Source organism: Semicossyphus pulcher, unplaced genomic scaffold (genome assembly GCF_022749685.1).
Source record: "Semicossyphus pulcher isolate SPU_LCO1_2020_fin unplaced genomic scaffold, fSemPul1.0.p SCAF_22, whole genome shotgun sequence".
NCBI lineage: Eukaryota > Metazoa > Chordata > Actinopteri > Labriformes > Labridae > Semicossyphus > Semicossyphus pulcher.
In genome coordinates, this window is record NW_027211696.1 from 13,758,673 (window position 1) to 13,782,639 (window position 23,967).

A 23,967-nucleotide genomic window follows, 5' to 3' on the forward strand; every position below is an offset into this window, starting at 1 on the left:
TGTTGAGTAATGCATCTTTGTTCTACAATGAGAGATACAAGCTGACAAGTTGTTTCAGCAGCTTCCAGGCCTCGCACACATGGATTTCAGGATTACTCAACACACTCATCCTGCACCGGGAGGACAAGCCAGGGGGTTTTAGGTGTAAACGTGAAGGTCTGTTCCAACCTGCCCCGTGGCCCGTAGTCTCCAGACACAGTCTGGTGGGAGCATGGGTTTCGGTTGACAAGTCTGAGCAGAAGAAGAGGAACAGAAGGTGTGTGAACAGGAGGTAAATCTGCATGTATCAAAGGTGTTTGAACCTCTGCAGTAAAAGTGTGTGGTTTCTCTCATTTGTGCTGTTTGCCCACAGCTTTTCAAGAACTTTTCCATGTAAACAGGGCATGACGGATGTTTGTTCAAATGTACGTGCCAAGTGGATTGCCCATTTAAAGGGACTGTTGGCTGCAGGAAAAGTTGAAATATGGAGAACTATTACTGTAATTACAATTCTTCATTTGAATACAAAACCTCAGTATTTAAACAAATCAATCACAGATCCCAAACACCTATCTTTGTAATATATTTGTAACCAGAAAAATGCATGTAGTTCAGATTTAAGTTCCCTTATTCCTTATCTGGGAACCTAACCCAAAAAGTATCAACTATGAATTGCCAAAACATAAAAAAAATGTATATTAAGGGGTCCAATCTGTATTTTTATTCACTGTTGGACCACATGCTAGAATAAAATGTCTAGCTGCATGGCACTAAGTAGCAGTGAATCTAAAGAAAAAACAGCATAAAAAACTGATTTTTGTTTGACTGTCAGTTGGATAGTGGATGATATGTTCATAGTACCGTATCGCCCCCCAGTGGACAAATTCAATGTCAACATTGCCTGCATGCTTTTAAATGTCTGCAGTTTGTTATCTTTGATTATTGTTATCTTTTGGCCCATAGTGCATTTTCATTGGTTGCATACAATCATCTGTTGTGTCACATGCACACTTATCTTCACTTTATAATAGACAAATATTAGATATGGGAAATTCTGTTTGTATCATATTATATATCACATATTACTATTATATGTACAATAAGGCTATTTTATCATATTATACTACTAGTTAATGTTTATATACGTTATATACATCCTGAGTGAAATTTAGGCATCCAGTAGCTTACCACACATATGACATCACACATCTGTCACCCCACCCCCTTAAGCCCGTAAGAAAATAATAAAATTAGAGACAAAATAAAATAAAATAAAATAAAAATAAAAATAAAAATAAAGGCTATTGAAATTACAACTAAACACTCCAACATTAGCTATTAAAACTACAACATGTCCACTCTTTGAGAGCCACTAGGCTAAATAATTTGAGGTCTGCCTTTTTTCCTGCCCTGTTTCTTCTAGTGCCCTATTGTATACACCACCTACAAAAAGTTCATTTATAGTGTGTTAACTGCCTGTATCTAGGGGGCCACACCTGAGTGTAAACACCTGCTGTCAAGATAATTTGCAAGCCCACTCTACTCACGTGTCCATAGGATCCACATTCTGGTTTCCATTTGGATTCCTGTTGAAGGATAAAAAAAAAATATGGAGTGATAAATCAATAAATATGATAAATAAAAGTGTAATAAATCATTAACTTCATGGATGCACAGAAATTGATTCAGATAAATACACAGAAATGACCTTTATCAAGCCCCGCCCCGTGATGACGCAACGGTTGTTTGGCCCGTGACGCTGCATGTACACGTAGCCTAGTAGGATGTGTTCATTGAAGATGGTGGCGGTGTGTCAGACTCACTGTCCTGCACATTTGTAAGAATTTATATTTATCTTTACACATTTCCGACATCGGGTAAGAGTAAATACATGCCATAATTTACAATGCTTTACTCTGCACGTTTAAATATTGTATCTACAACTGGCACGTAACTGTTACCCCTGTTGCTAGCATAGGCTAGGTAGCTAGCAATGCTAACTAAGCAGCATCGATGCTAACGCTAGCTGACCAGGCTGTGAACCTGCTAAATTGTACTCGACGAGTGGCAAAGGACCTGTAACAGCTTGGCGTGTGCTCCTGTCAGTACAATACACATACAAAAGGACAAATTAGTTGGTTTGGGTGGTATTTAGCTTCACGGGCAGCTTTAGATATCACTGTTTAACTAGATATGGCGTTTAGGACATGTAGAGCAATGTAGCGTTACCGTTAGCTGTAGAGCCAAGCACTCCGGACCTTTCCTCGTAGGCAGCTTAATATGTAACGTTAACTTGATGTTGTGTCAATCCAATAAGAACAAGTCACCGGTTAGAGTACAACAAGTGTGCTATACCTGTAAGAAGTCGTATATCTTATGAGGCTAACTTTGTGAGTTTGTTGACTGTCAGCTAGTTGACATGTCAGCGGCGCTAACGTTAGCTCAGGGGGCTGCAACGGCTCCTGGTGGGTCTATAAGCCGGGGGAAGATCCGGGATCACCTTAGTATGTTGGAGCTCACCTGGCCACGACTGTCTGCCAACTAGCTATCTGTGGCATTGATCTCCAATACTATCATTTCAAGTTAAAGGTGCCAGTTCATGCGAGCTTCTCTGGACTTTAAACTGACAGATCCAAAGTGTTTCTGATAGATCAAATAGTCCCATCAGGGCACAATGAGCGGATTTACACTTCAATGCATGTAATTGTGGCATGTCTCTATAGAGTTGGTAATAGAGTTATACACATAATACAAAAGTTTGCAGCAGGTTTTATATGACACTTGTTTGTTAACAGTTACAAGAGCTACTTCCTGTTTAGAGAGGATTAATCATATGATCACTGTTCTATTTATCTATCTAAGGTCAGCTGTTCTACTTCTTAATAAAAGAAGTAGAATTGCAAAGGCACTATGCTATCTTGTTTACAATGTTAAACCTTCTGGCAAAAGCTGTCTATGATCCAAAGCAGGTGTTTTTTTAATAAGCTCTTTAAAAATGTATGATCTTTCTCTGCTATTGAAAAATGACCTTGCTGCTTGTCAGCTGCCCTTTTTTTTAGTGATGTCCATATCCATGCTCTGAGAACAGTTTGGGTAATGGACAGGGCTCAACTTTTCATCATGTGCCCTTTTATATGATATTATTATATAAGTGCTCTATGCACCACTTGTTTAAGTGGTGGTATTTTCTTCATATGTGGCATGTTTCTTAAGTTAGGTTTATTTTTCCCGACAGAATAATATAAATGCTGGTTGTTTTTTAGTAATTGTGTTTTAATTTAGTTGTTCGAGTAAGATAAACACAGTTTTAAATGTAAATCCATTGCAGGCAGACTGACAGTCATTTGTGTTCTACTCAAAAAATTACTGTGTGTTTTTATGTGACATACACTTGAGCTCATGTAAAAATTGCCACGTTGTAACATTTAGGCCTACTTAAATAGGATCATAGAGTATAACACAAATAAAGGTGTGGTAAAGACCTTCAGTGGCACGTGTAGCTTCTTTTTTTTTTTTGTTAAACCACTCCCTCTTTTCTTTTCTTTACCCAGCTTTGCCTGACTTCAGTCTCTTCGGTGACATCCACTTGAGTGACCCGGTCCTCGGACCTGCTAGCTCTGCAGCCATGCAGCCTCCTCCTCCTCGGGCTGGACCTCCAGGAGCATCTGGCCCTCCTCCTTCAGGGCCCAATATGTTCCGCAGGACCAGGCCTCACAAGCATGTGGCAGCAGCAGTACCTACTGCCGCTATGCCACCTACAAGTCAACCAATGACAGACCCTTTTGCTTTTGTTAGAGCTCCTCCCCCTATGGCTGCAGGTGGTCTCCCGACAATACCCAACAGCAACCATCCACCAATGCAAGCCCCACCTATCATGTACTCTCAAGCCAGCTCAGGGCTACCTCCACAGCCACAGACACTGGAGGGTGTCCCAGCTGCTGCGTCTGGTCCCCCTCCATCCTCTCTGCCAGGGGTGACCCTGTTCAACCCTCACAGTACATCATCTCCTGGTGATTTCACAGCACCAACTCTTGCAGGATATGCATCCTCGCATAGTGAACAGGGCTATTTTAATTCAAGAGAACAGACACCATCAATGGGCACAGAGCCTCTACCTGGGGCCATGGCCCTCGCACCAAATCAGACACCTTTTAACCAGGAATTTCAAGGACAGGCTCCTCCTCAGCCTGTGCCCTTCCAGCCAGTGCCTCCCACCACCTCCTCTTCTCAGTGGGTCCCTGATCACGGAAGTCGCCCTCCATCTGTTCAGAACTATTTCCAGCCTACTAGTGACCCTCCACAACAATCTTTTAATTTACCTCCACAGACCCAGATGTACCCCTCCCACTCCCCATCACCCCATCACATCGCCCCCACCCCTCCAACACAGCCTCCCCCGGCCCAAGCTCCTCTTCCTCCCCAGATCCCTGTAAGGGCCCCTAGTTCTCAATGGCCTGACCCGAATGCACCTCAACAACATAATTCCCACTACCAAACTCAGAGCTATTTCAGTCAGATCTCTGCCCCCCAGGACTCATGGTTCAACCAACCACCACAGGACCCAGGCTACCACCAAATGGGGACTGGCCTTGGTCATCCACAGCCCCGGCCTGAGTCTGCTGGATCTCAACACGCGTCCAATACAGGGCCTGGGCCTAGTTCTGCCCCTGCCCCCGCTCCCCTCCAATACCCTCAGGACTCTGGGACCCTCTCAATGTTCTTCAAAGACAATGATGTGGAAAATGAAGAAACGCTGGCTGGAGAGAGAAATAAGGCAATCAATGGTGTTCCTGGGTCCTTTCAGCTTCACAGTAACCCGCAAGCCCACAGTGGCCACGGAGAGGTTCCTTTGGATTACCAAGGGGCTTCTCTGCAAGATCAGTCACACCTGCCATACATGAATGATGGCAATCCTTCATCCCAGAAGCCACCTGAGCCCCAGTATGACCATGTTGAGAATCTGGAGTGTGTCCCGAACCAGGAGGTATTACCCAGTGAGACCCCTGGTAGCCCTGCTGCTGCTACAGCCCTCGGAGTAGATCAGTATGAAACTGGGCCAAACCTGGAGACTCCAGATTCTATTCCAAGACCAATGAGATCTGCCAGTGTGTCGTCCAATTACAGCAATATGAGCCATGGAAGTGGAACGAGCGGGCGACGGCATCAGGGAGTAGTAGGTACCTTTATCCAACAAGAAAGTCCACGTCTCACTGATGAAGCTAACCTGTCTGCTGCAGCTGGAGGCTACTTTGAGCAGATTGACTCTTCTCCAGCTGGAGATATGGGTGCCCGACAGAGCTCCCTGGAGCAGATGTGGCATCCCACGCCGAGCCCACCCAAACCAACTGGTATCTTTCAGGCCAGTGCTAACAGCTCTTTTGAACCTGTGCGCTCACACAGTGTTGGTGTGCGTCCTCCGGAAGTAGATAGGGCTAAAATGGTAGCGGAGGGTGGTTCAGATGCTACTCCTGGCAACCTGGAGCAGCCACCAGATAACATGGAGAATATATATGGCCCTGGGCACCCCCTGCCTGCTGGGGCTGGAGTCGCCGTCCCTCATTTGACACACCCGGTGGTTCTGTCTCATTCTCGGCCTTCGTCCCGTGCTTTTGGAGCCAATAGGCCCTGCGACAGCCCTGCCACTACTCTGTGGGCTCAGAATGATCCTACTAGTTTGGGCGCTAACATCCTCTTAGCACCTGCCGCCCCCACAGTTCTCGCCCCTTTGCGAGAGCCCAGTGCTGATGTCATCCAACCTCCAGAGGATTGCCCGCTGGACCTGCAGCCCCCGCAGAGAATCCAGCCAACGTCACAGCAACACTCTGAGAACCTAGAGAACCCACCAAAGGTGAGTGAGGCCGAGCCGACCGACTCTCAAGGCAACCTCGGCTATGCATCTCTCCTTGTGTCTGACTCGCTCCGCCAGCCTGTTTTGATTGCCCCGCCTGTGTCCAATTACAGCGTGATTCCCCCCAGTATCCCTGCTCAAGCTGCCAGTCAAAGTAGCCTTAGAGAAACTACCCCAGCTGTGAGATCCCTCGCACAGGGACATGGCGGCAATACCTCCCAACCACCTTCATTAACCTCTAATCAGAATCCACTGTTTGCCCCTGGACCAATAAACTTAAACGCTTCACTTTTTAACCTGGGTCCGCTCAATCTCACCCGAGACAACACAGAAGTGGCATCGTCAGACACCACAGCTCCACCGCAGTCCCAGCCAGTCCGCCCTCCGCTTTCCAGGGGCCAATCATTGGTTGGGGACAGCCACTCTGCTCTCCAAGTTAATCCGCCGGCTTCTCTTGTGACCGCTAATGTCTCTAATCATAATCAGCCATCAAATTATGAACTGCTTGATTTTTCTATGCACCAATCACAAGCCCAAACTCAAGCACCTGGCCCTTCTCTACATGAGTCTCCGCAGTCTAGTAATGGATTTTACCTACAGGTCACCAAAGATGCTCAGCAGGGGGTAAGAGTGAAAGGGAATGCCCCTGTCCAGACCCCGGCCTCTTTATCTGCCCCACAGGTACCAGCAGCAAACAGCCAGCCGCCTCCAGCAGAACCTCCTAAGAGATCAGATTCTCAGGCTGCTCTGCAGGCACAAAATGCTCCTCCTGTTCCGGTGAGTGGAGCCCCATCTTTCCACGGCCAGTATCCTAATCCAGCACAGGGGCCTAGTGCTGGGAGTGCTCCTCCTTCAGGGAGTGGCCCTCCTCCTGCGGCTGCAAACCCTCCAGGGCCTCGAGGACCAGTTCCTCCAGGGGCTCCTCAGCCAGGCTTCGCAGAGCCACCTCGACCACCCTCTTCTGCTGGAAGCCAGCAAGGCTATGGACCCCCTCCTGCAGTGCCGGGGCCGATGTATGGTGGCTATTATGGTAATTATGGAGAATTCCCAGACAGCAGAGCATATCCACCTGGCCAGTACCCACCTCCACCTGGGGATCCCAGAGCACAGCAGTACTATCAAGTATGTTGAAAGTCCTTATTTGTCAGCTTGTCAATGTTTTCATCTTCCTTCGTATATTGTCAAATGTTAACAAAGTCCCTTACAAATGCTTTTATTTCTCAGGATGGCACCTACAGTAACAGATCAGACCCTTGGTATGGCAGATATGAAGGGCAAAACGCGGCTTACCGTGATCCGAACTACCAGTACAGAGAGCCACAGCCAGAGAGACCCAACTCCAGAACCAGCCAGTACTCTGACCGGCCCTCATCCAGGTCAGTGTCGCACCATTCACACTGGTTGTTCATTTCTTTAAGCAGTTTTCAATTCTCTTTACTCAATTCAGAGGACATTGAGAAGAAGGCAAGGAATCACCCACGTCAAGTTTTGTTTTATTCGGGGCGGCTGTGGCTCAGTGGTAGAGTCGGTCGTCTCTCAATCGGAAGGTTGGTGGTTTGAGACACTGAACCCCAAATTGCTCCCGGCGGCATAGCCATCGGGTATGAATGGGCATAGATCCAGTTGGAGATTGGCACTTAGGCTTTTGCCATCACTGTGTGAATGTGACATGTAGTGTAAAAGCAGCTTTGAGTGGTCGGAAGAGAAAAGCGCAGTCCAGTCCAGTTTACCATTTACAGTCCTCTTAAGCATGTTTAGATAGTCCTTGTCCCTGACCTGTAAATCTCACCTCTCTCCCGTAGGCAAGGCTATTCCGACGAGTACCACAGAGCAAACCGAAGTGCCTATAGTGACTATTATGCAGAATACGCCAAGCACTATGATTATGCAGGTAAGAGTCACACAGCTGAAGTCTGTCATTATGTACAAGTGTAAGTCTGAATGCATGTCACCCTTTTACATTCACTGAATTTGTTATGAAATAATAAGCTAACCTGGCACATGACTTCTCCTGTGTATGGAGATGTTTTTGATACAAGTCTCCTTTTCTTCCTCTTCATATTTTCTGTGTAAAGGATACAACTATGGACAATATGACCCGCGATACAGAGGATACTATGACCAGGCCTACTGGTCTAACTACTATAATCAACAGGTGTATCCTCCCAGGTAAGAAAAACATTTGCTCTCTATAAGTGGGACACATTTATTAAACTGTTGCTCACATTGATAGATATTTGTCTTATAGATTTATTTGTGTCTTGTATAAAATAGAATAAGAACAGAACAATCTATCAAATGATATATATTGTAATCCTTGCCCTTACAAATTGTTGCCGTTTTATTTACGCTGTACTCCCACAGGAAAGAAGGCTACGACGATCAGTGGCAATACTATCCCGGTTACGATGCCAGTTTTGACGATGATTACCGTCGTCGTGGTGAAGCATACGGCGATGACTTTGACCGACGCAGCGTCCACAGCGAGCAGTCGGCACACAGTGTGCACAGCTCCCACAGTCACCACAGCAGACGAAGCAGCTTCAGCTCACGCTCACAACAAGTAAGTCTGTGCATTTTAACTCTTCCTTTTATCTGGCATAACCTTAATACTTTTGTTCCTAGGCTGACCTGTTTGTGAACATGTTTTAGATGTACTCTGAGCATAAGGCAGACAATAGCTAATGTTCCCTGTACGCCAAAAATGTTCCTCCACCCTTCTTTTGACACCATCACTCCAGGCTATATAAGCTTGATAAAGATAGATAGAAACATACAACAACACAAATGAACGTAGTTTCTGTTTAGGAAAACTAAAGTGTCCAAAAAGGTCCCGTACAGCTTCTCTCCCCAGTCCCATCAGTCCTCCCCCTTACCAAAGACAGATGCCATCTAATGCATTAACTTGACAGAGAATCAGGGCAGGCTATGCTGTGTTAATCTGTCCTGAGCTTGATTTTAACTACAAGCCTGGAGTTTTTAAATGTTTGTCCAGCTTTTCAATGTCGATGCAGCGAAATGTTTATAAAGCCGCTTTGTCATTGGTCAAAAAAACAGCTTACACCACACTACATCTTTTTTGCTTAATGGGAAAAGTTACGGGATTCAGACCCGGGTCAAATGACTCTGCAGTAGACCCGGATAATTAACGCCTCGTTAAAACTACGGATAGACCGATTATCGGCCGGGTCGATTATCGGCGCCGATATTCGGCATTTTGACACATATCGGCATCGGCCATTTTTATTTTTTTAATCCGACAGCCGATAAGGGGTAAATTTAAAACTGGGTGATTTTGGCTCTGATGCATATGCTTAAAGGCATTTAAACAAAGTTAAGTGTTGGAGTTTGTATTATTCAAAATGTTGACGCCAATATTTTCACTTTTACTGCAAATGAATATCGGCTTCAAATATCGGTTAACAGCCTCCTTGACTACTAATAATCTGTATCGGTATCGGCCCTGAAAAAACCATATCGGTCTATCTCTAGTTAAAACCTGTGTCATCAACTGTAACCTCCGCTCCCTTTCCGTTGCGATGCTATGCTCTGTCGGTAACTTCTACTCCTTGTCATCTCGGCTACAAATTCCGTCCGAGCAGCACTCAAACATCGTTCCAAATTTGTTGGCACCGAGTTTGATACACAGACTGAACGAATAATAGATACAATAAAGACTTAACCACCGTAACATCTTCACTGTTTACTAACCCTGTCTCCGCGTTTGTGACGTCAGACGGTGACGCAGCAGAAAAGAGATCGACAGGAGTATACTCCACTGGCAATGGGAAAAGAGACAATCGGCATCTATAAGCGGGTCTTCCCGGGTCTGAAAAACCCGTGTCAATATGCTAATTTTGGTGGGAAAGGGGTATAACATATATCCGTGTTCAACCTGATTGCTAAGCATCTTTCATCAAAGAGTGCTGTTCTTGTTGAAGTGACCTTTAATGCCGTCATGGGTGAGCTGAGGATTTTTCTGAAAAGATACAGAGGACATTGTGTTTCCTACAATTTGAGTGTTCTGCTTATGGTTTTGAAGTAAGCTTGATTCAGATTTCAGATACTTGATACTCATGTGACAGACTGCTCCTGGCGCTGAGAACACGCTATGATTCTTGTTGACAAAAATGTGATGAACAAGTATCAAAACACAGGGGTTAAGATTCAATATATACAGTGCTGTGTTGAGATATTTTGTGAGTAATGCTGCGTATTGCACCCTTATGACTCATGTGCTCACTGTGTTGACGCTAGCTGTATGTGCTTACTTCTCTCTGGCTCAGTCAAATATGACTTTCCTGCACTCTAACAAGCTCTTCATCTTCCCTTGGTTTATTTTAAGGGTGTTAATTTCAGACCATTCTCCTACAGTGCTGTATGCTTATTACATTTTTCAGATATTCTCACAGCAGCTGGTTAGCTTAGCTTAGCATAAAGGCTGGAGACAACTCCCTATTTTAATATTCCTTGACGCCAGAATTGTATTGATCTTCTTATTTACTTCCTGTGCAAGAAAGCAAAGAAGTGTATCTTCTTAAATGTGGAGCTGTTACTTTTATGTTTTAGCATGGCTCTTACTTTCACTTTAGTGTCCTTTACTATAAGCTATGCTTTCAAGCAGTCTCATGACCACTCCTGGCTCTCAGCTGCTTCATTCCTAAGATTTTTGATAGTTTTAGGATGGTCGAAACATGGCTTATATGTGGGGACGTGGGATAGCTGATGATGGCTACCTGTAATGTTTTTGTGCTCATAACACCTTTAGTGAAAAACCTGTTGAAATTTTAAATTATCCTCCTTCCTCTTTTACTCTTTTATGCTTATAAGTGCTGCACCATCTACTCAGCACTAACACTGTTTCCAGAATTATCCCAGTCATGTGAAACTAAAATGATGTGGCATCATCCTTAGTCTCTAGTTTTTAAGTTTCTTAGCTGTTTGTTGTTGGCCTTTGTGGAGCTCACAGTATTTGATAACATTTGATAATAACCGTACCCTTTGTTTGTCTTCCCTCGCTGCAGAGCCAGGTGTACAGAAGCCAGCCTGACCTAGTGGCAGCAGCCTGTGACGCCACACAATCTACTGTGGACTACTCTTATGGGCAGTACCCCAACCAGCCTGATGCTTCCCAGAACTACAGCCAGTACCTCTATCCCTCTGAGTACCCCACAGAAAGCACGTGGATTGCCCCTGAGCAACGTAAGCACACTGTCCTAATGCTTAAAACCACTACTTTATGACCATTAGACACTGGTTCATCTGTTGTGTAGAAAGTCTGACTGATGATTTCCCTCCAGCTCCTCCTCGTCCAGCGACACCAGAGAAGTTCTCCATACCGCACCGCTGTGCCCGCTTTGGACCCGGTGGTCATCTGGTGCAAGTTCTGCCCAATCTCCCCTCAGCTGGACAGCCTGCTCTCGTTGATATCCACAACATGGAGGTAAATTTTTAACAGATTTAGCTTTGTATCAGCAGCTTGCTATAAAGAGTTTTGGTTAATTGTGCTAATTTTATGCTTTTACACTATTTTCATGTCATAGGATGTGATGTATCAACAGTGTTTCAGTGTCTACACAGTAACAGAATAGCCCCCGCCTCAACTACAGTATTGCCATGCAGTTTTTGTTTCAGGGCTACTTCTTCTGAAGCCATGTCTACACGTACACGGGTTTTTTCAAAACTTTTTCTCTGCGTTTTGGCCTTTCGTCCACTCACAAACTCCGTTTTAGGTCACTGAAAACGGATCTTTTTTTAAAACTCCGGCCAGGGTGAAGACTCCACAGAGACGTGTAGATGAGGTTAACGGTGTTTTTGGCTCGTGACGTCAGGCTGTACGCTGTTATCCCCTTTGCTAGGCGTCACAAATGAGGTGACATTCCGAGTTTTTACATTTTTTACATACAGGACTTTGCACAGTTACTCGTCCACTATATTGATTTATCGTCCCCCTTCCTCGATGCGCCATTGCAGCCGTCCAGGTAGTCATCTGGTAAAAGATTTTTTCAGAGTTTTGATTGGCCGCGATTTTCTTTGTCTTCTTTGCATGGCTGGGTTAAAATGCTGCCTGTTGGTGGTCTGTCATGACAGAGTTTCTGTTGTGTTTTTGCGTTTTCATTTGGCCATTTTTTTTAATAACCTTGCTTGTGTGGACGGGGTGTTTTTGGAATCGAAGGGGGGAAAACTCTGTTTGAAAAATACCTGTGTATGTGGCTTTAATGTTCTTGTTCTTGTTCTTGTTCTTGTTCTTCTATTTTTTTTCATCTTCTTTTCCTTGGTCTTATTCTATTTCTTGGATAAGGCTAGCTATCAGTATTTGACATACTGTTGATATAAATGGACTGCTGTGCCATTGAGAGGGCTAGTTACTGACTAATAATCCCTCTAAAAGGACTGAAAACGTATGAATCCTTATGTATTCTATTTGCGCAGCCTGACAGGAAAAAGTCAGACAATGAAAGCTTTCCTTGTACATTTATAAAGAACTTAAAGATGACCATCTAACAGTTTTGCAGTTACAGTTTTTTCTGCCATAATAAGTAGCGTTTTTCAACCATGTCTGTGTTTTCAGACCATGCTGCAGGACACCCCAGATCAGGTAGAACTGCGAGTCTTTCCGGGACCTCTTGTAAAGTAAGTATATCTGCCCTTTTTATCCATCGCAAATAGCTTTGAGTCAATAACCTTTGAAGGAAAATGGTTGAAATATTACATGAGACCGAGGTGTAAAGAGTGCTGAAATATTCAACTCAAGTAGAAGTTATGTTGACTGAAATTGTCAAAGTCATAGTAAAAAGTGTCCAAGGTTACCTTTCACATGCATCCTATGCAAATGTAATAAAATTAAACTTTGTTATTTTCAAACCTGGGCCCTGTGTTTACATGTTCTGGTGTCAAAATGACCAGAGATGGACCTTTTGTTAAAGATCCTTTGTTTAACCAGAAACAGCAGTTATATAGCTCTCTATATAACAATCATTTGACCTCACAGAACACAGGGGTTGCCGATTGTCCACCACTGCCTCGATCGGTTAGTTTGTGTTACTGTGGAGTTTTAAAGGGTAAGTTCGCTTCCGAACACACTATTGTATAAGGAGGCAGCGGTAGACCAGCAAGTCCAGTGTTCTGAGAGGTAAAATTACTTAATGGAGTCGGATGGCTTTGAAGAGAGCGATCTAACGGCTGATGGTTAAACAAAAAACTTGCCTCAGTCTGTGTCAAAGGTGTTGTTTCATCCGAACTCACTTCTGTCCCATTCATCGTTCATTCGAGTTACACATCAGGCCCGGGTAGTTGCAGCCCAGCTCTCCTTCTTCGCATATGACTTAGTGAAAATCAACCGGCATTGCTGTTTTGACGTGATGCATGACACTTTGATCTGATTGGCCTGTTTTTGGTGCGATGCATTTGAATGGTGTCTGGTCCAAATCAGTTCTCTTTCTAGCTCGTAATATCCGTAGATGAATATTTTACTCAGTAACTGATGGATGAACAAATGTAGCGAATTACTTTACTTCAATTACAGCAACATGGCATGAGGACACTAAAACCATCAATGCATTAGTCTGTCCCACGTTACTTCCTGACTTCCCTCGCCTCTGTATCTCACACCAAAGCAAACTGGTTTCTACTGATATCTGAAAGTTTGCTCTGAACAACCTGTTTACAACAGTGTTGAACTTTCTAGTATTTACATTCTAGTTCTTTCATGTCAGTGTATATTAGACAGAACAGGTTTGACCAGTCACTGCTAAACAATCTTGCATCTTGTCCATCAGAGAGGAGACCCATAAAGTGGACGTGATAAAGTTCTCCCAGAACAAAGCGCTGGAGTGTTCACGTGACAACAACCTGCTGGACAGAGACTCCGCCCGCCTGCTCTGGGACTTCATCATGCTGCTCTGTAGACAGAACGGGGTAAGACTGCACACGTAACTGGGAATGCGTCAGAAGAGACTTTATCGATTTGCCTGAAACAGCTTTCTCACTCTCACGCTCTGTGTGTTTTCTGAAGACTGTAGTCGGCACAGATATCGCTGACCTGCTGCTGAAGGAGCACCGCTCCGTCTGGCTGCCGGGGAAAAGTCCTAACGAAGCCAACTTGATTGATTTCAACAATGAACCTCTGGAACGAGCAGAGGAGGAGCCAGGAGCCGGACCGCTGTCCCTCCTGTCCGACACCTTTATGACCGTCCCAGAGAACGTTGGCAAGGAAACGGAACGCTTCAGGGAGCTGCTACTGTTTGGCCGCAAAAAGGTAAAAAAGGTTTTTTAACTGTTGTCAATTCATCATCATTTAAAAGTTGAGAAATCTGAAATGGGTTACTTTGTCTGTGGAATAGGATGCACTAGAAGCAGCTATGAAAGGAGGGCTCTGGGGCCATGCGCTGCTGTTAGCCAGTAAAATGGACAACAGGACACATGCACGTGTCATGACAAGGTAACAGCTGTGACATAAACTTGGTTGCGCCTTTATTCTCTGATGGATTTAACAGATTATGGATGTATGATTCAACCTATCCCTCTTTGTTGTTTAGGTTTGCAAACAGTCTGCCCATCAATGACCCCCTCCAGACAGTGTACCAGCTGATGTCAGGGAGGATGCCTGCATCAGCCACTGTAAGTACTGCTTTAGCTCTCTATCTGTTTAACCCGTCGCTCCTTTTTAAAACAGAAGACCCTGCATAGTGTATTCCTATTAAGTTGACATATTCTGTTTTCTTGAAGTGCTGCGGAGAGGAGAAGTGGGGTGACTGGCGGCCTCACCTGGCCATGGTGCTGTCTAACCTCACACACACCCTGGACCTGGACCCTCGTACGATCACCACCATGGGCGACACTCTCGGTAGGATTTCATCTAAGTGGCAGTCTCTCACTGTGCTGAGCTATTAATGTGTATATATATATGTAATTTACCTTGACAAACACATTGCCTCACGTTCTGTCTGTGTTACTTTTGTGTTCTTGCAGCTTCCAAGGGGCTGGTTGATGCTGCACACTTCTGCTACTTGATGGCCCAAGTTGGTCTGGGAGTTTTCACGAAGAAAAGCACCAAGATGGTTCTGATTGGCTCCAACCACAGGTAAGAGACACATAAACACAGACACATAAAGAGTTGTATTTATCCCGCAAAACATGTTGCAGGTACCGTAAAATCTGGAATATAACTATTTATTAATAAAAACGTGAATACAAGTTATTTCAACACTGTTCATTTTAAATGTATTCAAAACACACACAAATTACAGCCTACCGTCTGTTTTCACCATGTTGAGTTTGCAATCCTGCTAGCTATGGGTGCTGTAGCTAGCAGTAGCTGGCCGCCTCCCATAACGTTGATTGTTGTGAGGGTGGCGGCTGCAATGACGATCATGACGGTGCATGTCTGTGAAGCGTTAGCAACGATCATGTTAGTTTTCCTCGCTTAAAACGGAGAGGAAAACACAAAACAGCACTGCAGCATGTTGTAATTAGGAGACGTTGTAGTGGCTTGGACCTGGAAACAGTTGAATGCAGAGTTGTGACTTATAGCATACCTCTCTACGTTTTATACTTGTGTATTGGTCACACCGGAATATAGGACACAGCCCACTTTTTAGATGCAAAAAAAAATGTGTTGAAAGTGCGTCTTATACACTGAATTTTACAGTGTATGCCACGTTTATAACCTTCTCTTTGTTTGTTCTCTTCAGTTTGCCCTTTTACCAGTTTGCGACCAATGAAGCGATCCAGAGGACTGAGGCCTATGAGTACGCTCAGTCTCTGGGCTCCCTGCCGTGCTCACTACCCAATTTCCAGGTACGTTTTTTTGGTGTTTCAAATAAGTGAATAAACCGAAACACACCGTTTGCCTCTTGTACATACCTCCTAAAGACCCTGTAACTTATTGCACTGCTCTCTTATTAGGTGTTCAAGTTGATCTATGCATGCCGTTTGGCTGAGGCAGGCCTGTGCGCTCAGGCCTTCCACTACTGTGAAGTCATCTCTAGGACCGTCCTCATGCAGCCTTCCTACTACTCTCCTGTTTTCATAAGCCAGATCATACAGGTATGCACTCAGTCTTATTGTACGAAGCTCCTCTGTAAAGATGTGTATAATTAATTTTCACTTTTTTGTTGTTGTTCACAGATGTCTGAAAAGCTGCGGTTCTTTGATCCACAACTGAAGGAGAAGCCAGAGCAGGAGCTGTTCAATGAGCCTGAATGGCTGATCCACCTCAGAAAGCTTGATGGGCAGATCAGGGTGAGGGAAAGGAAATACAGGAGACATTTTACTTGATGTTGAATTTGTCCTTGTTAAGCTTACATCTACGGTATCTTTATCCTCCTCTGTTTGTTTTTTTAAGACGGGCGCAATTATATACAACGAGGACAGAACAACTCCTACACAGTTTGAGTGCAGCAGCCCCAGCTCGGACATGGACCATCCCAGTCCAGCTGAACCTTACAGCATGCCTGTGGAGTTGGATGGCCACGCCCCAGCTGACAACCCACTAATGAGCTCCTTACTGCCTGGAACTACACCGCAGGGCGTTCAGCTGATGCCTCCAGGTGTGTCTTGTGGTCGTCTTTTTAAAGCTATAATCTCGTAGATTTCAGTTTCATTCTCTTTGGCAGCACCTTATGACGATAAACGGTAATTGCGGGGACATCTGGCTTCCCAATTTAACCAGACATCCACGGTTGGCTCCAGTTTTCACCCTTGATTTTCCTCGCTGACAGTTGCTTTCCTTTTTAGAGTGTTTGCCTTCATCTGAGCGTCAAGTTTGTTTCTTTTTCTTTGGATTTTCACTTATTTTTGAAGTTGTATCTGTAGTCATCCATCTTTTCTTTGTTTGTTCAGCCATAGTAGATTAAATGCGAATGCAACAGATTTCATCAGTGTGCCATAGCCTCAATCACCATTGTGTTCTTCGAGATTATACCTTTAACTTCTCTTTACTATGAGCACAATTCAAAACTCATCCAATCTCCTCTCTTCTACTTTCTCGCAGCCCCCACCTCCATCCTCCAAGACGGGATGGCTCCTCCTCAGACTGTACCCTCCAATGAAGTGCCCCAGTTCTACCCAGTACCCCCCTCTGGCCCACCAAGCCATATCCCCATCTCAGGCTACCCTCCACAGGACCCTGGTTTCGCCCCTCCTCCCTTCCAGCCTCAACCTGAGCAGCCAGACATGTACCCAGTAGCCCATCAGCATTCTGGTCCCCCACCTCCTCAAATGGGCCAAATGTCAGCACACATGCCCCCTCAGGTGCAGCATTCACCCATACGGATGAACCCTCCAACACTCCACATGCCTCCGCACATGCCCCCGTCTCCTGGGCACATGCCACATGCAGAGCAGCATGCCTACCCCCCATCGGAGATGCACATGAGTCAACAGATATCATCCTCCCCTCCCAGAAGCTCCCTCACACCCCAGGATGACTTCTATGACCAAATGGCTCACATGGTCAGTATTTGGCTTATTATTAACTGAAATATCCTTTTACCTTCTTTGAGTAAATTTTTCTGTCAATAGAAGTAAAATTGTTTCTGTGTTACATTCAAGAAAAAATGGTAAATCTGTCTTTTTTGGTGCTGCAGGGTCCAGGAAGGAGATCGAGGACTACTTCACAATCCTCCATGCATATGGTACGTTTGTGTTCAATACATAACTGTTAAAATACTTTCTGTGAGGAGTTTTAACTGGTTTTGAAACTGTCTTAATTAAATACTGATGCCTGCACACCTACAAAACAAATCAGACAATCTGTGAGAAGGTTATTCGTAATTTTTTAGGCCTGTCGACAGGTTCCAGTTAAGAAAATTACACACAAACGGCACTAGAGCAAGGAGTAGAAATGTGTCTGAAGAAATTGACAGTGATAGAGAACGATCATAAAACAGGGTTCCCACGCGTCCTGGAAAATCTGGAAAATCTGGAAATTTAGAGACTAGTTTTCCAGTCCTGTAAAAAACACCTGGAAATTGATTAAAATGACCGAATTTCCTGGAAATAATTTCATGTTGTCCTGGAAAATTTAAATTAAATTTAGCCCCACGCTCAGCACAAGTTTGCCGCTTCAACTCCAGTCAGAGCTCCCAGAGCTGTCACATTCACAATCGAGTCCTGCGAGGGGTGTAAGATCGCCGCCTTTAGATGCTTTCTAATTAACTGAAAGACGATAGAAAAGTATGACACTTGAATTTTATAACCTTTTTTTTTTTCAATACATTGCTATGTCCTTTCAGGTGTAACTTGGATAGATGTAGGCTTAATGAACGACTTCGTTCCATCATTGCGCCTCTGTGCGTTTTACACAGAAGACAGAACATGACAGGTGTAATAATCCCGCCTTGAACTGGCAGTGTAAAAGGGGCTTGAGACACTTCATCATGAACCCTGCATCATCAAAAAAAGGAGGAATAAAACTGGGGTTAAATGTGTCAGTACTAGGCCTACCGGTAAATGATATGACCGTTTGAGAGCAAGTGCTGTCCCGAAAACTCCTGGAAAGGTCCTGGAAAATGATTTCTTAAAAAGAGTGGGAACCCTGTAAACGTCAGCTTAGGTTGGAAACCAATCCTGGGTTTGCCTTCTTCCTCTTATACAGGTATTTAAAGTAGCAGTAAGCAACATTGACAATCCAATGTAAAAAACATTCCTCTTCTCTGTATTACTCCACTACACCAAACATGCGCGCACATTTTGCAACTGGTAGGGGTGCAATGGTTTCAAAACTCTTTCGGCTCAGCAAAAAAACAAAACAAAATAAAAAACGAGGCAAGATGCACATACATACTGTATAACATACATTGCAAGACATGGATGTATGCATTAAGGCTCTAAAGAAATGTGTGTGTATATATACATGATTCATTTTTGTGGTCTCCAGGTTACAGGACGGCGCTCTCGCAACAACTCTGTATCCTCCACTCACTCTGGCGGAAGAGAGCGGAGCAACTCAGTCAAGCAGGTCTCTCCACCTCCTCCCTCGATCCCCGAACAGCCCCGCAAAGAAGAAGTCAAACAAGCCAAGAGGGACTCTCCTAAAAAGGTTCATATTCACATCTTTGCGTGCAGATCTCGAATCAGCACTCCTACAGTGTTCACAGGTCACCAGTGTGTTTCTTCTTCCACAGAGTGGTCTTGGTGGCTTGATGAGGTGGATTTATGGGAAGGGGAAGAATGAGGCTCACTTGCCAGATGATAAAAATAAGTCTGTAAGTTGTAGCTGTTATATGTGCAGGTCCTGTTTTAACATTCCTCTATATTGATTTTATGTTTATGCAAAGGTTTTGTACATGTTCTGCGTATGACCAGTACTGATTAGAGCGATATGTTGTTGTCAGATTGTTTGGGATGAACAGAAGCAGAAATGGGTCGACTTGAACGAGCCGGAAGAGGAGGTCTGTACAGTCTTCAAGTCAAATTAAGTTTTAAGCTAAGTGAGCAACTACAACAGTTCTGATGTTACATTTGTTTTATAATCTGTTAGAGTAAACCTCCTCCACCACCTCCCTCGGGCTTCCCCATGATGCCTCAGATGCCTGGCATCCCCCCCGGAGGGCCTGCAGGACCCCCAAGCATGGGTCCTCCTGTCAACATGTTCTCCAGGAGGGCGGGTGAGATGAGGGCTTTACACTGTGGCGTTTTGCTTTACAAACACCATGCTTGACTTGCGTGATTGAGTTACATGTGTTTCTTCTCAGGCACGAGGAGCAGATACGTGGATGTTCTGAACCCCAGTAGAACCTCTAAACCAGGCGGATTGGCTCCTGCTCCTGCAGACATCTTTGCCCCTTTGGCACCGATGGCCATGCCTGCTAACCTATTTGTGCCTAGTTCAGGTGAGTTTCAGTTCGAATGAATAAATTCAGTTAAAGGATGATTAGAAATTACAGAGCCACTGTATAAGTGAGGATAGAAACACTGAAATATTGTTCTGTATATCTGTTAAAGCTCCTGACGATCAACAACCTCTAGAGGGCAGTGAAGGAGGAAACCAGGAGCAGAATTCACCAAACACCAGCGCTGCTCCACAGGTAACTATCTATCTTTATTGGTGAGATATTATTTCAAGACGTTAGAATGGTATTGATCTTCTTGTGTAACTCTCTGCAATAAAAAAGGTCAACGTTTTTCATATAAGTCGGACCTTTTTACGGAAGCTTTCCTCTTCAAACGGTGCTCCGAAGATTAAAAAGAAACCTGCATGTCATATGAAAGGCAATGTTGTAAGAGTTAATGGCAGCTGTTGCTGTACTTAAGCTAGTCAACACAAAGCACAAAGCTGAAGCTCTACTCATCCATACTCATTCTCCTCTGTTGCTCTTTTCTGAATCTGTTCAGATGTTCAACCCGACGTTGTTACCACCTGCTCCAGAAGGTCCGCCTGTGCCTGACGGCTCACAGTCCGGGGAGGTAAGACAAATTGTTCCTATCAGCTCCTACAGTTCCATCAATCCACCTCTGAATCATGAAGCTATACGCCCTAACAACCAGATTGGCAATTTGCTTTCTTACATCAGTCAAAGTTATCGTAGGATGGTTTTAAAAGGCCATGAGAATGCATGCATGTCAACTTTGCCCATTATCATGCTAAATGCGCATCCGTAATAAAAATTAAAACCTCTGTTCCATTTGCTGTTATAATCTAATTCTGTCCATGTTGGTTTTTCATAATTTCCTAACGCTGGTTTATTTATTTTCACTCTGAACTGGTGTATCGTGGAAACAGATCTAATCAAATGCATGAGAGTTTATTAATCTGGGTTTGTGGTTTGTGTTTTTGTTGTCTTCTGTTTATTTCCCTCCTGCTCTCTTCAGCTCTCACGTTCTAGCTCAATGAGCTCTTTATCACGCGAAGTGAGTCAGCATTTAAACCAGGTACCTCTAGCTGGGCCTCAAAGGGTCCACTCTCACCCCCACATGCCACCAACACAGATCCCCACATCACAAGTAGAACGCTTCACAGTTTTGCACCTGGCGCTTCACCGTCCGTCAATGCTAGGATGTTTGCCTGCTCACCTTCCTGCCTGCTGTCTCCAGCATTACTAACATAACTCTAACATATAATTGAAACTGATCCGAGCCTATTATGAATTCCCTATACTGTATGTCAGCATGCTAGCGGCATTACTCTGTGGTTTTTCCAGTGCAACAATAGGTTGACATTTCTGTTTTTTAGTGAAATGTCTCAACAGCTATTGAATGGATTGGCTTGACATTTGGTTCAGACCGGTGACTGTATAGATGGACGACGCATCCTCATCTGCACTCGTGCAAAATTTAAGCCAAAATAGCCCCTCGTGACGGGCGCTGCCATCTTGCTATGGTGGCGTCATTTTGGAGATCTGTGGGTGGAGCCGCTGTAGCCAATTCCGCTAACCAAAAAACCCCAGCAAGGATCCCACACGTCGGCGTATTTAACAGCAGAACAGCTTCTTTATGTTGGTCTGAGGTTAACGGTGAACGGAAACTTCAATGACTGTAGTGATTGTTTTAGTTACATCTCCTCTCGCCGATCCTCCTCTACTCTGCTTATCCGGAACAGATCGGCTGCAGGAGCCGTATTTGTCAGCAGAGCTGTCAATCATCATTTTTACAGCATCAAATAACTAATTAAAAACACTTGGACCTAAATCAGCATGATAAGAACTAATTATAAAGACAGAAACCATGTTTGATAAACCTTTATTTGACGTGTATTTTGATTTTATAGTTTGACTCATGTCCCATCTGTTAACATGGAGGAGGCGGGTTTTATGACCTATACTGCAGCCAGTCAGCAGGGGGCGATAGAGAGGTTTTGGCTTCTTTTTTAGGGAGCTATCATGTCTTCCATCTTTTTATACAGTCTTTAAGTTCAGACATTCAGGTTTCTATTCTGGTTATCTCTTCACTGCCGTTCATAATTAAGTCAATGATTTGAACAATTTTGTTTATGACCATACATCAGAAAAGGTAATGACAGCTGTACTTGGTGTTTTGTGATTATTAGCATGCTAACATGCTAAACTAAGGTCCCTAACAGAGTAAACAATCCATAAACTATCATTATGAGCATGTTAGCGTTCTGATCTTAGCATTTAGCTCAAAGCACCGCTGTACAGCCCCACAGAGCCTCTAGCATGGTTGCAGACGGACTGTTAGTGATGCATGCTGGAGACACTTGCAGGATTCCCTTGCTTGTTGTCATGACGACACACAGCTTCATTAACCCCTCATGTGGCTTGCATGGTTACTAAAACTAGTGAAACAGTGGTTTGTAATGCTGCCTCACAGTGGATCCAAGCCCTCTTTGCCATCACTCTTCCTTGACTATTCTTTTATAATACTGCCAATCCATCCCTCCTCGTCTCTTTCCATGGAAGTATCCGGATAAAACCACTGCACACACTGTAGTAACTATATGTTTGTTATTTGCAGAGTCATCCTGCCCAGGTAACTGCACCCGCTGGAGGCGTCACTTTTTATAACCCTGCACAGTTTGCACAGGTGAGGAAGGAGGAGTTGCCCTCTTTGTTTGTCTCCACTTTCGCTTCATAAAGCTCTTTCACCTATTTTTTAACTTCTTTTCCCAGACAAGTGCACCATCAGGAGGAGGACACCGCTCTGGTCGATTGGGCGGCCAGCGTCAGTACCCAGTGTTGAAGTAAACACCATCTTGCAGAGAGATTGTGTGAACAGACTTGTTGAATAGAGTGATATCCTTCCTGGAAGTAAATGAAGCACATGGACATACTGCTCTCTGTCTAAAGGACCTTTCTTTTCTGCCCGCACCTAAGAAGAGCATAATCAGTCTTAGTGTCCATCACGTTGATCTTTGTCCAAGAGCTTAACCACTCTTTCATCTTTTTCTTTGGTTCAGTAATTGTCACTGGTGTACTTTTTTTTTAACAAAGCGTTTTCTTGAAGGGCTTTCTCCTGCATCCAAAACAGACTGATGTATAAAAAGTTTTAACACACATGTAAAGGTTTATCCCAGATGCATTAATACTCAAAATGTATGTTCGTGAAGGCAACATGTAGTATACAACACATACTTTGCTCCTCTAAGCTGTCCAGCTTCCCCTCAAAAGTAACACTGTTATCAGAATGATCAACGCAGGTTTCTCTGTGTGTCTAAAGTCCAAATGTCCATGTTTGATTGATTGTATGTGTGATGGATAGTGGAAATGGGAGTCTTTTTAATTTTATAATGTGGACTTCTTTGTGAATTTTCAGCTCTTCAGTGTTCTGTCAACTGGAGACTGCATTTGTGTGTGAATGATTCGTGTCAATAGTGCATTGTCTGCTGTGTTTTTTCGCTTTTCGTCAGTCGCCCTCGAGTAAAGGACGGATGTTGGATGACAGGAAAGAGGCTCGTACTGGATTCACAACCCTCACAGTTGGAGAAAGTCTGCAGCACGCTAATGCTGCCCGTTTCAGATATTTATTTAAATGTCCTCTCTGCCCATCATTTACTCTTGACTTCAAGGATGCTTCAGTGTCTTTCGTCCAAGTTAAGCTTCAATTTCTCCTCTGAGGAATTTGAAAGTGTCGCTGAAACGAGGGGTGGTCATCAGAACAGCAGGAATTGGGCTTAAAACTGCATTTTAAATGTCGCTAAAAATAAATCTATCCAAATATTTGTATATCAGATTGATTGTATTTATGAGCTGTAGGCTAAAAGGTGTGTGTGTGTGTGTGTGTGTGTGTGTGTGTGTGTGTGTGTGTGTGTGTGTGTGTGTGTGTGTGTGTGTGTGTGTGTGGAGCAACTAATTTTTCTGATTAGCTTTGAAGAAATGCATTTATGATTCACCAGAGATGATGTGGATTAATATTCTTATCCTTTGTATTGGCTTCTGCAGAGAAATAAAACTTTATCTAAATTGTAAAATGAGAGCTAATTATACTGTAAACACTCCCCTGTCATTTAAATTTCCTGATATGATTTTTAATTCAATCATTTGTCAACCCAAATGTTTCTGATTTAGAGATTTTGTAGACATACGGCAATTATTTTACACGGTCCCCATTTGTTTCAGAGAAAATAATCGTTTTCTCCAAATGTATGAGAATTCCTCTTGTGAAATCCTTGACGGAAAATGCCGCAAATCAAAAGGTGAAAACGAAATGGTAATAAAGTTATTTTTTGCGCTCTGTAGCAC

General features: G+C 44.0%; 1 protein-coding gene across 1 annotated transcript; it reads left to right on the top strand.

Annotated features, from left to right (window-relative positions):
* The first annotated feature begins 1,781 nt into the window (after positions 1–1,781).
* On the top strand, positions 1,782–23,967 carry sec16a (SEC16 homolog A, endoplasmic reticulum export factor). The gene is made up of 31 exons (XM_069673308.1): positions 1,782–1,816; positions 3,531–6,949; positions 7,052–7,203; positions 7,630–7,718; positions 7,903–7,996; positions 8,192–8,390; positions 10,852–11,029; positions 11,128–11,270; positions 12,399–12,460; positions 13,606–13,744; positions 13,842–14,084; positions 14,170–14,267; positions 14,365–14,446; positions 14,555–14,672; positions 14,798–14,909; positions 15,520–15,625; positions 15,734–15,874; positions 15,956–16,069; positions 16,173–16,377; positions 16,821–17,281; positions 17,416–17,463; positions 18,708–18,869; positions 18,955–19,035; positions 19,165–19,221; positions 19,311–19,437; positions 19,525–19,662; positions 19,775–19,857; positions 20,165–20,236; positions 20,642–20,701; positions 22,244–22,312; positions 22,399–23,967. Exons 2-31 carry the CDS (start codon positions 3,605–3,607, stop codon positions 22,471–22,473), a joined length of 7,053 nt encoding a protein of 2,350 aa, XP_069529409.1. The 5' UTR covers positions 1,782–1,816; positions 3,531–3,604; the 3' UTR covers positions 22,474–23,967.

Bases quoted from the DNA above. Each gene is read 5' to 3' on its own strand.
- sec16a (XM_069673308.1), top strand. From the start codon at position 3,605: ATGCAGCCTCCTCCTCCTCGGGCTGGACCTCCAGGAGCATCTGGCCCT. The intron at 7,204-7,629 runs GTCAGTGTCGCA...TCTCTCCCGTAG, and splicing joins TCTGACCGGCCCTCATCCAG to GCAAGGCTATTCCGACGAGT. The intron at 22,313-22,398 runs GTGAGGAAGGAG...TTCTTTTCCCAG, and splicing joins ACCCTGCACAGTTTGCACAG to ACAAGTGCACCATCAGGAGG.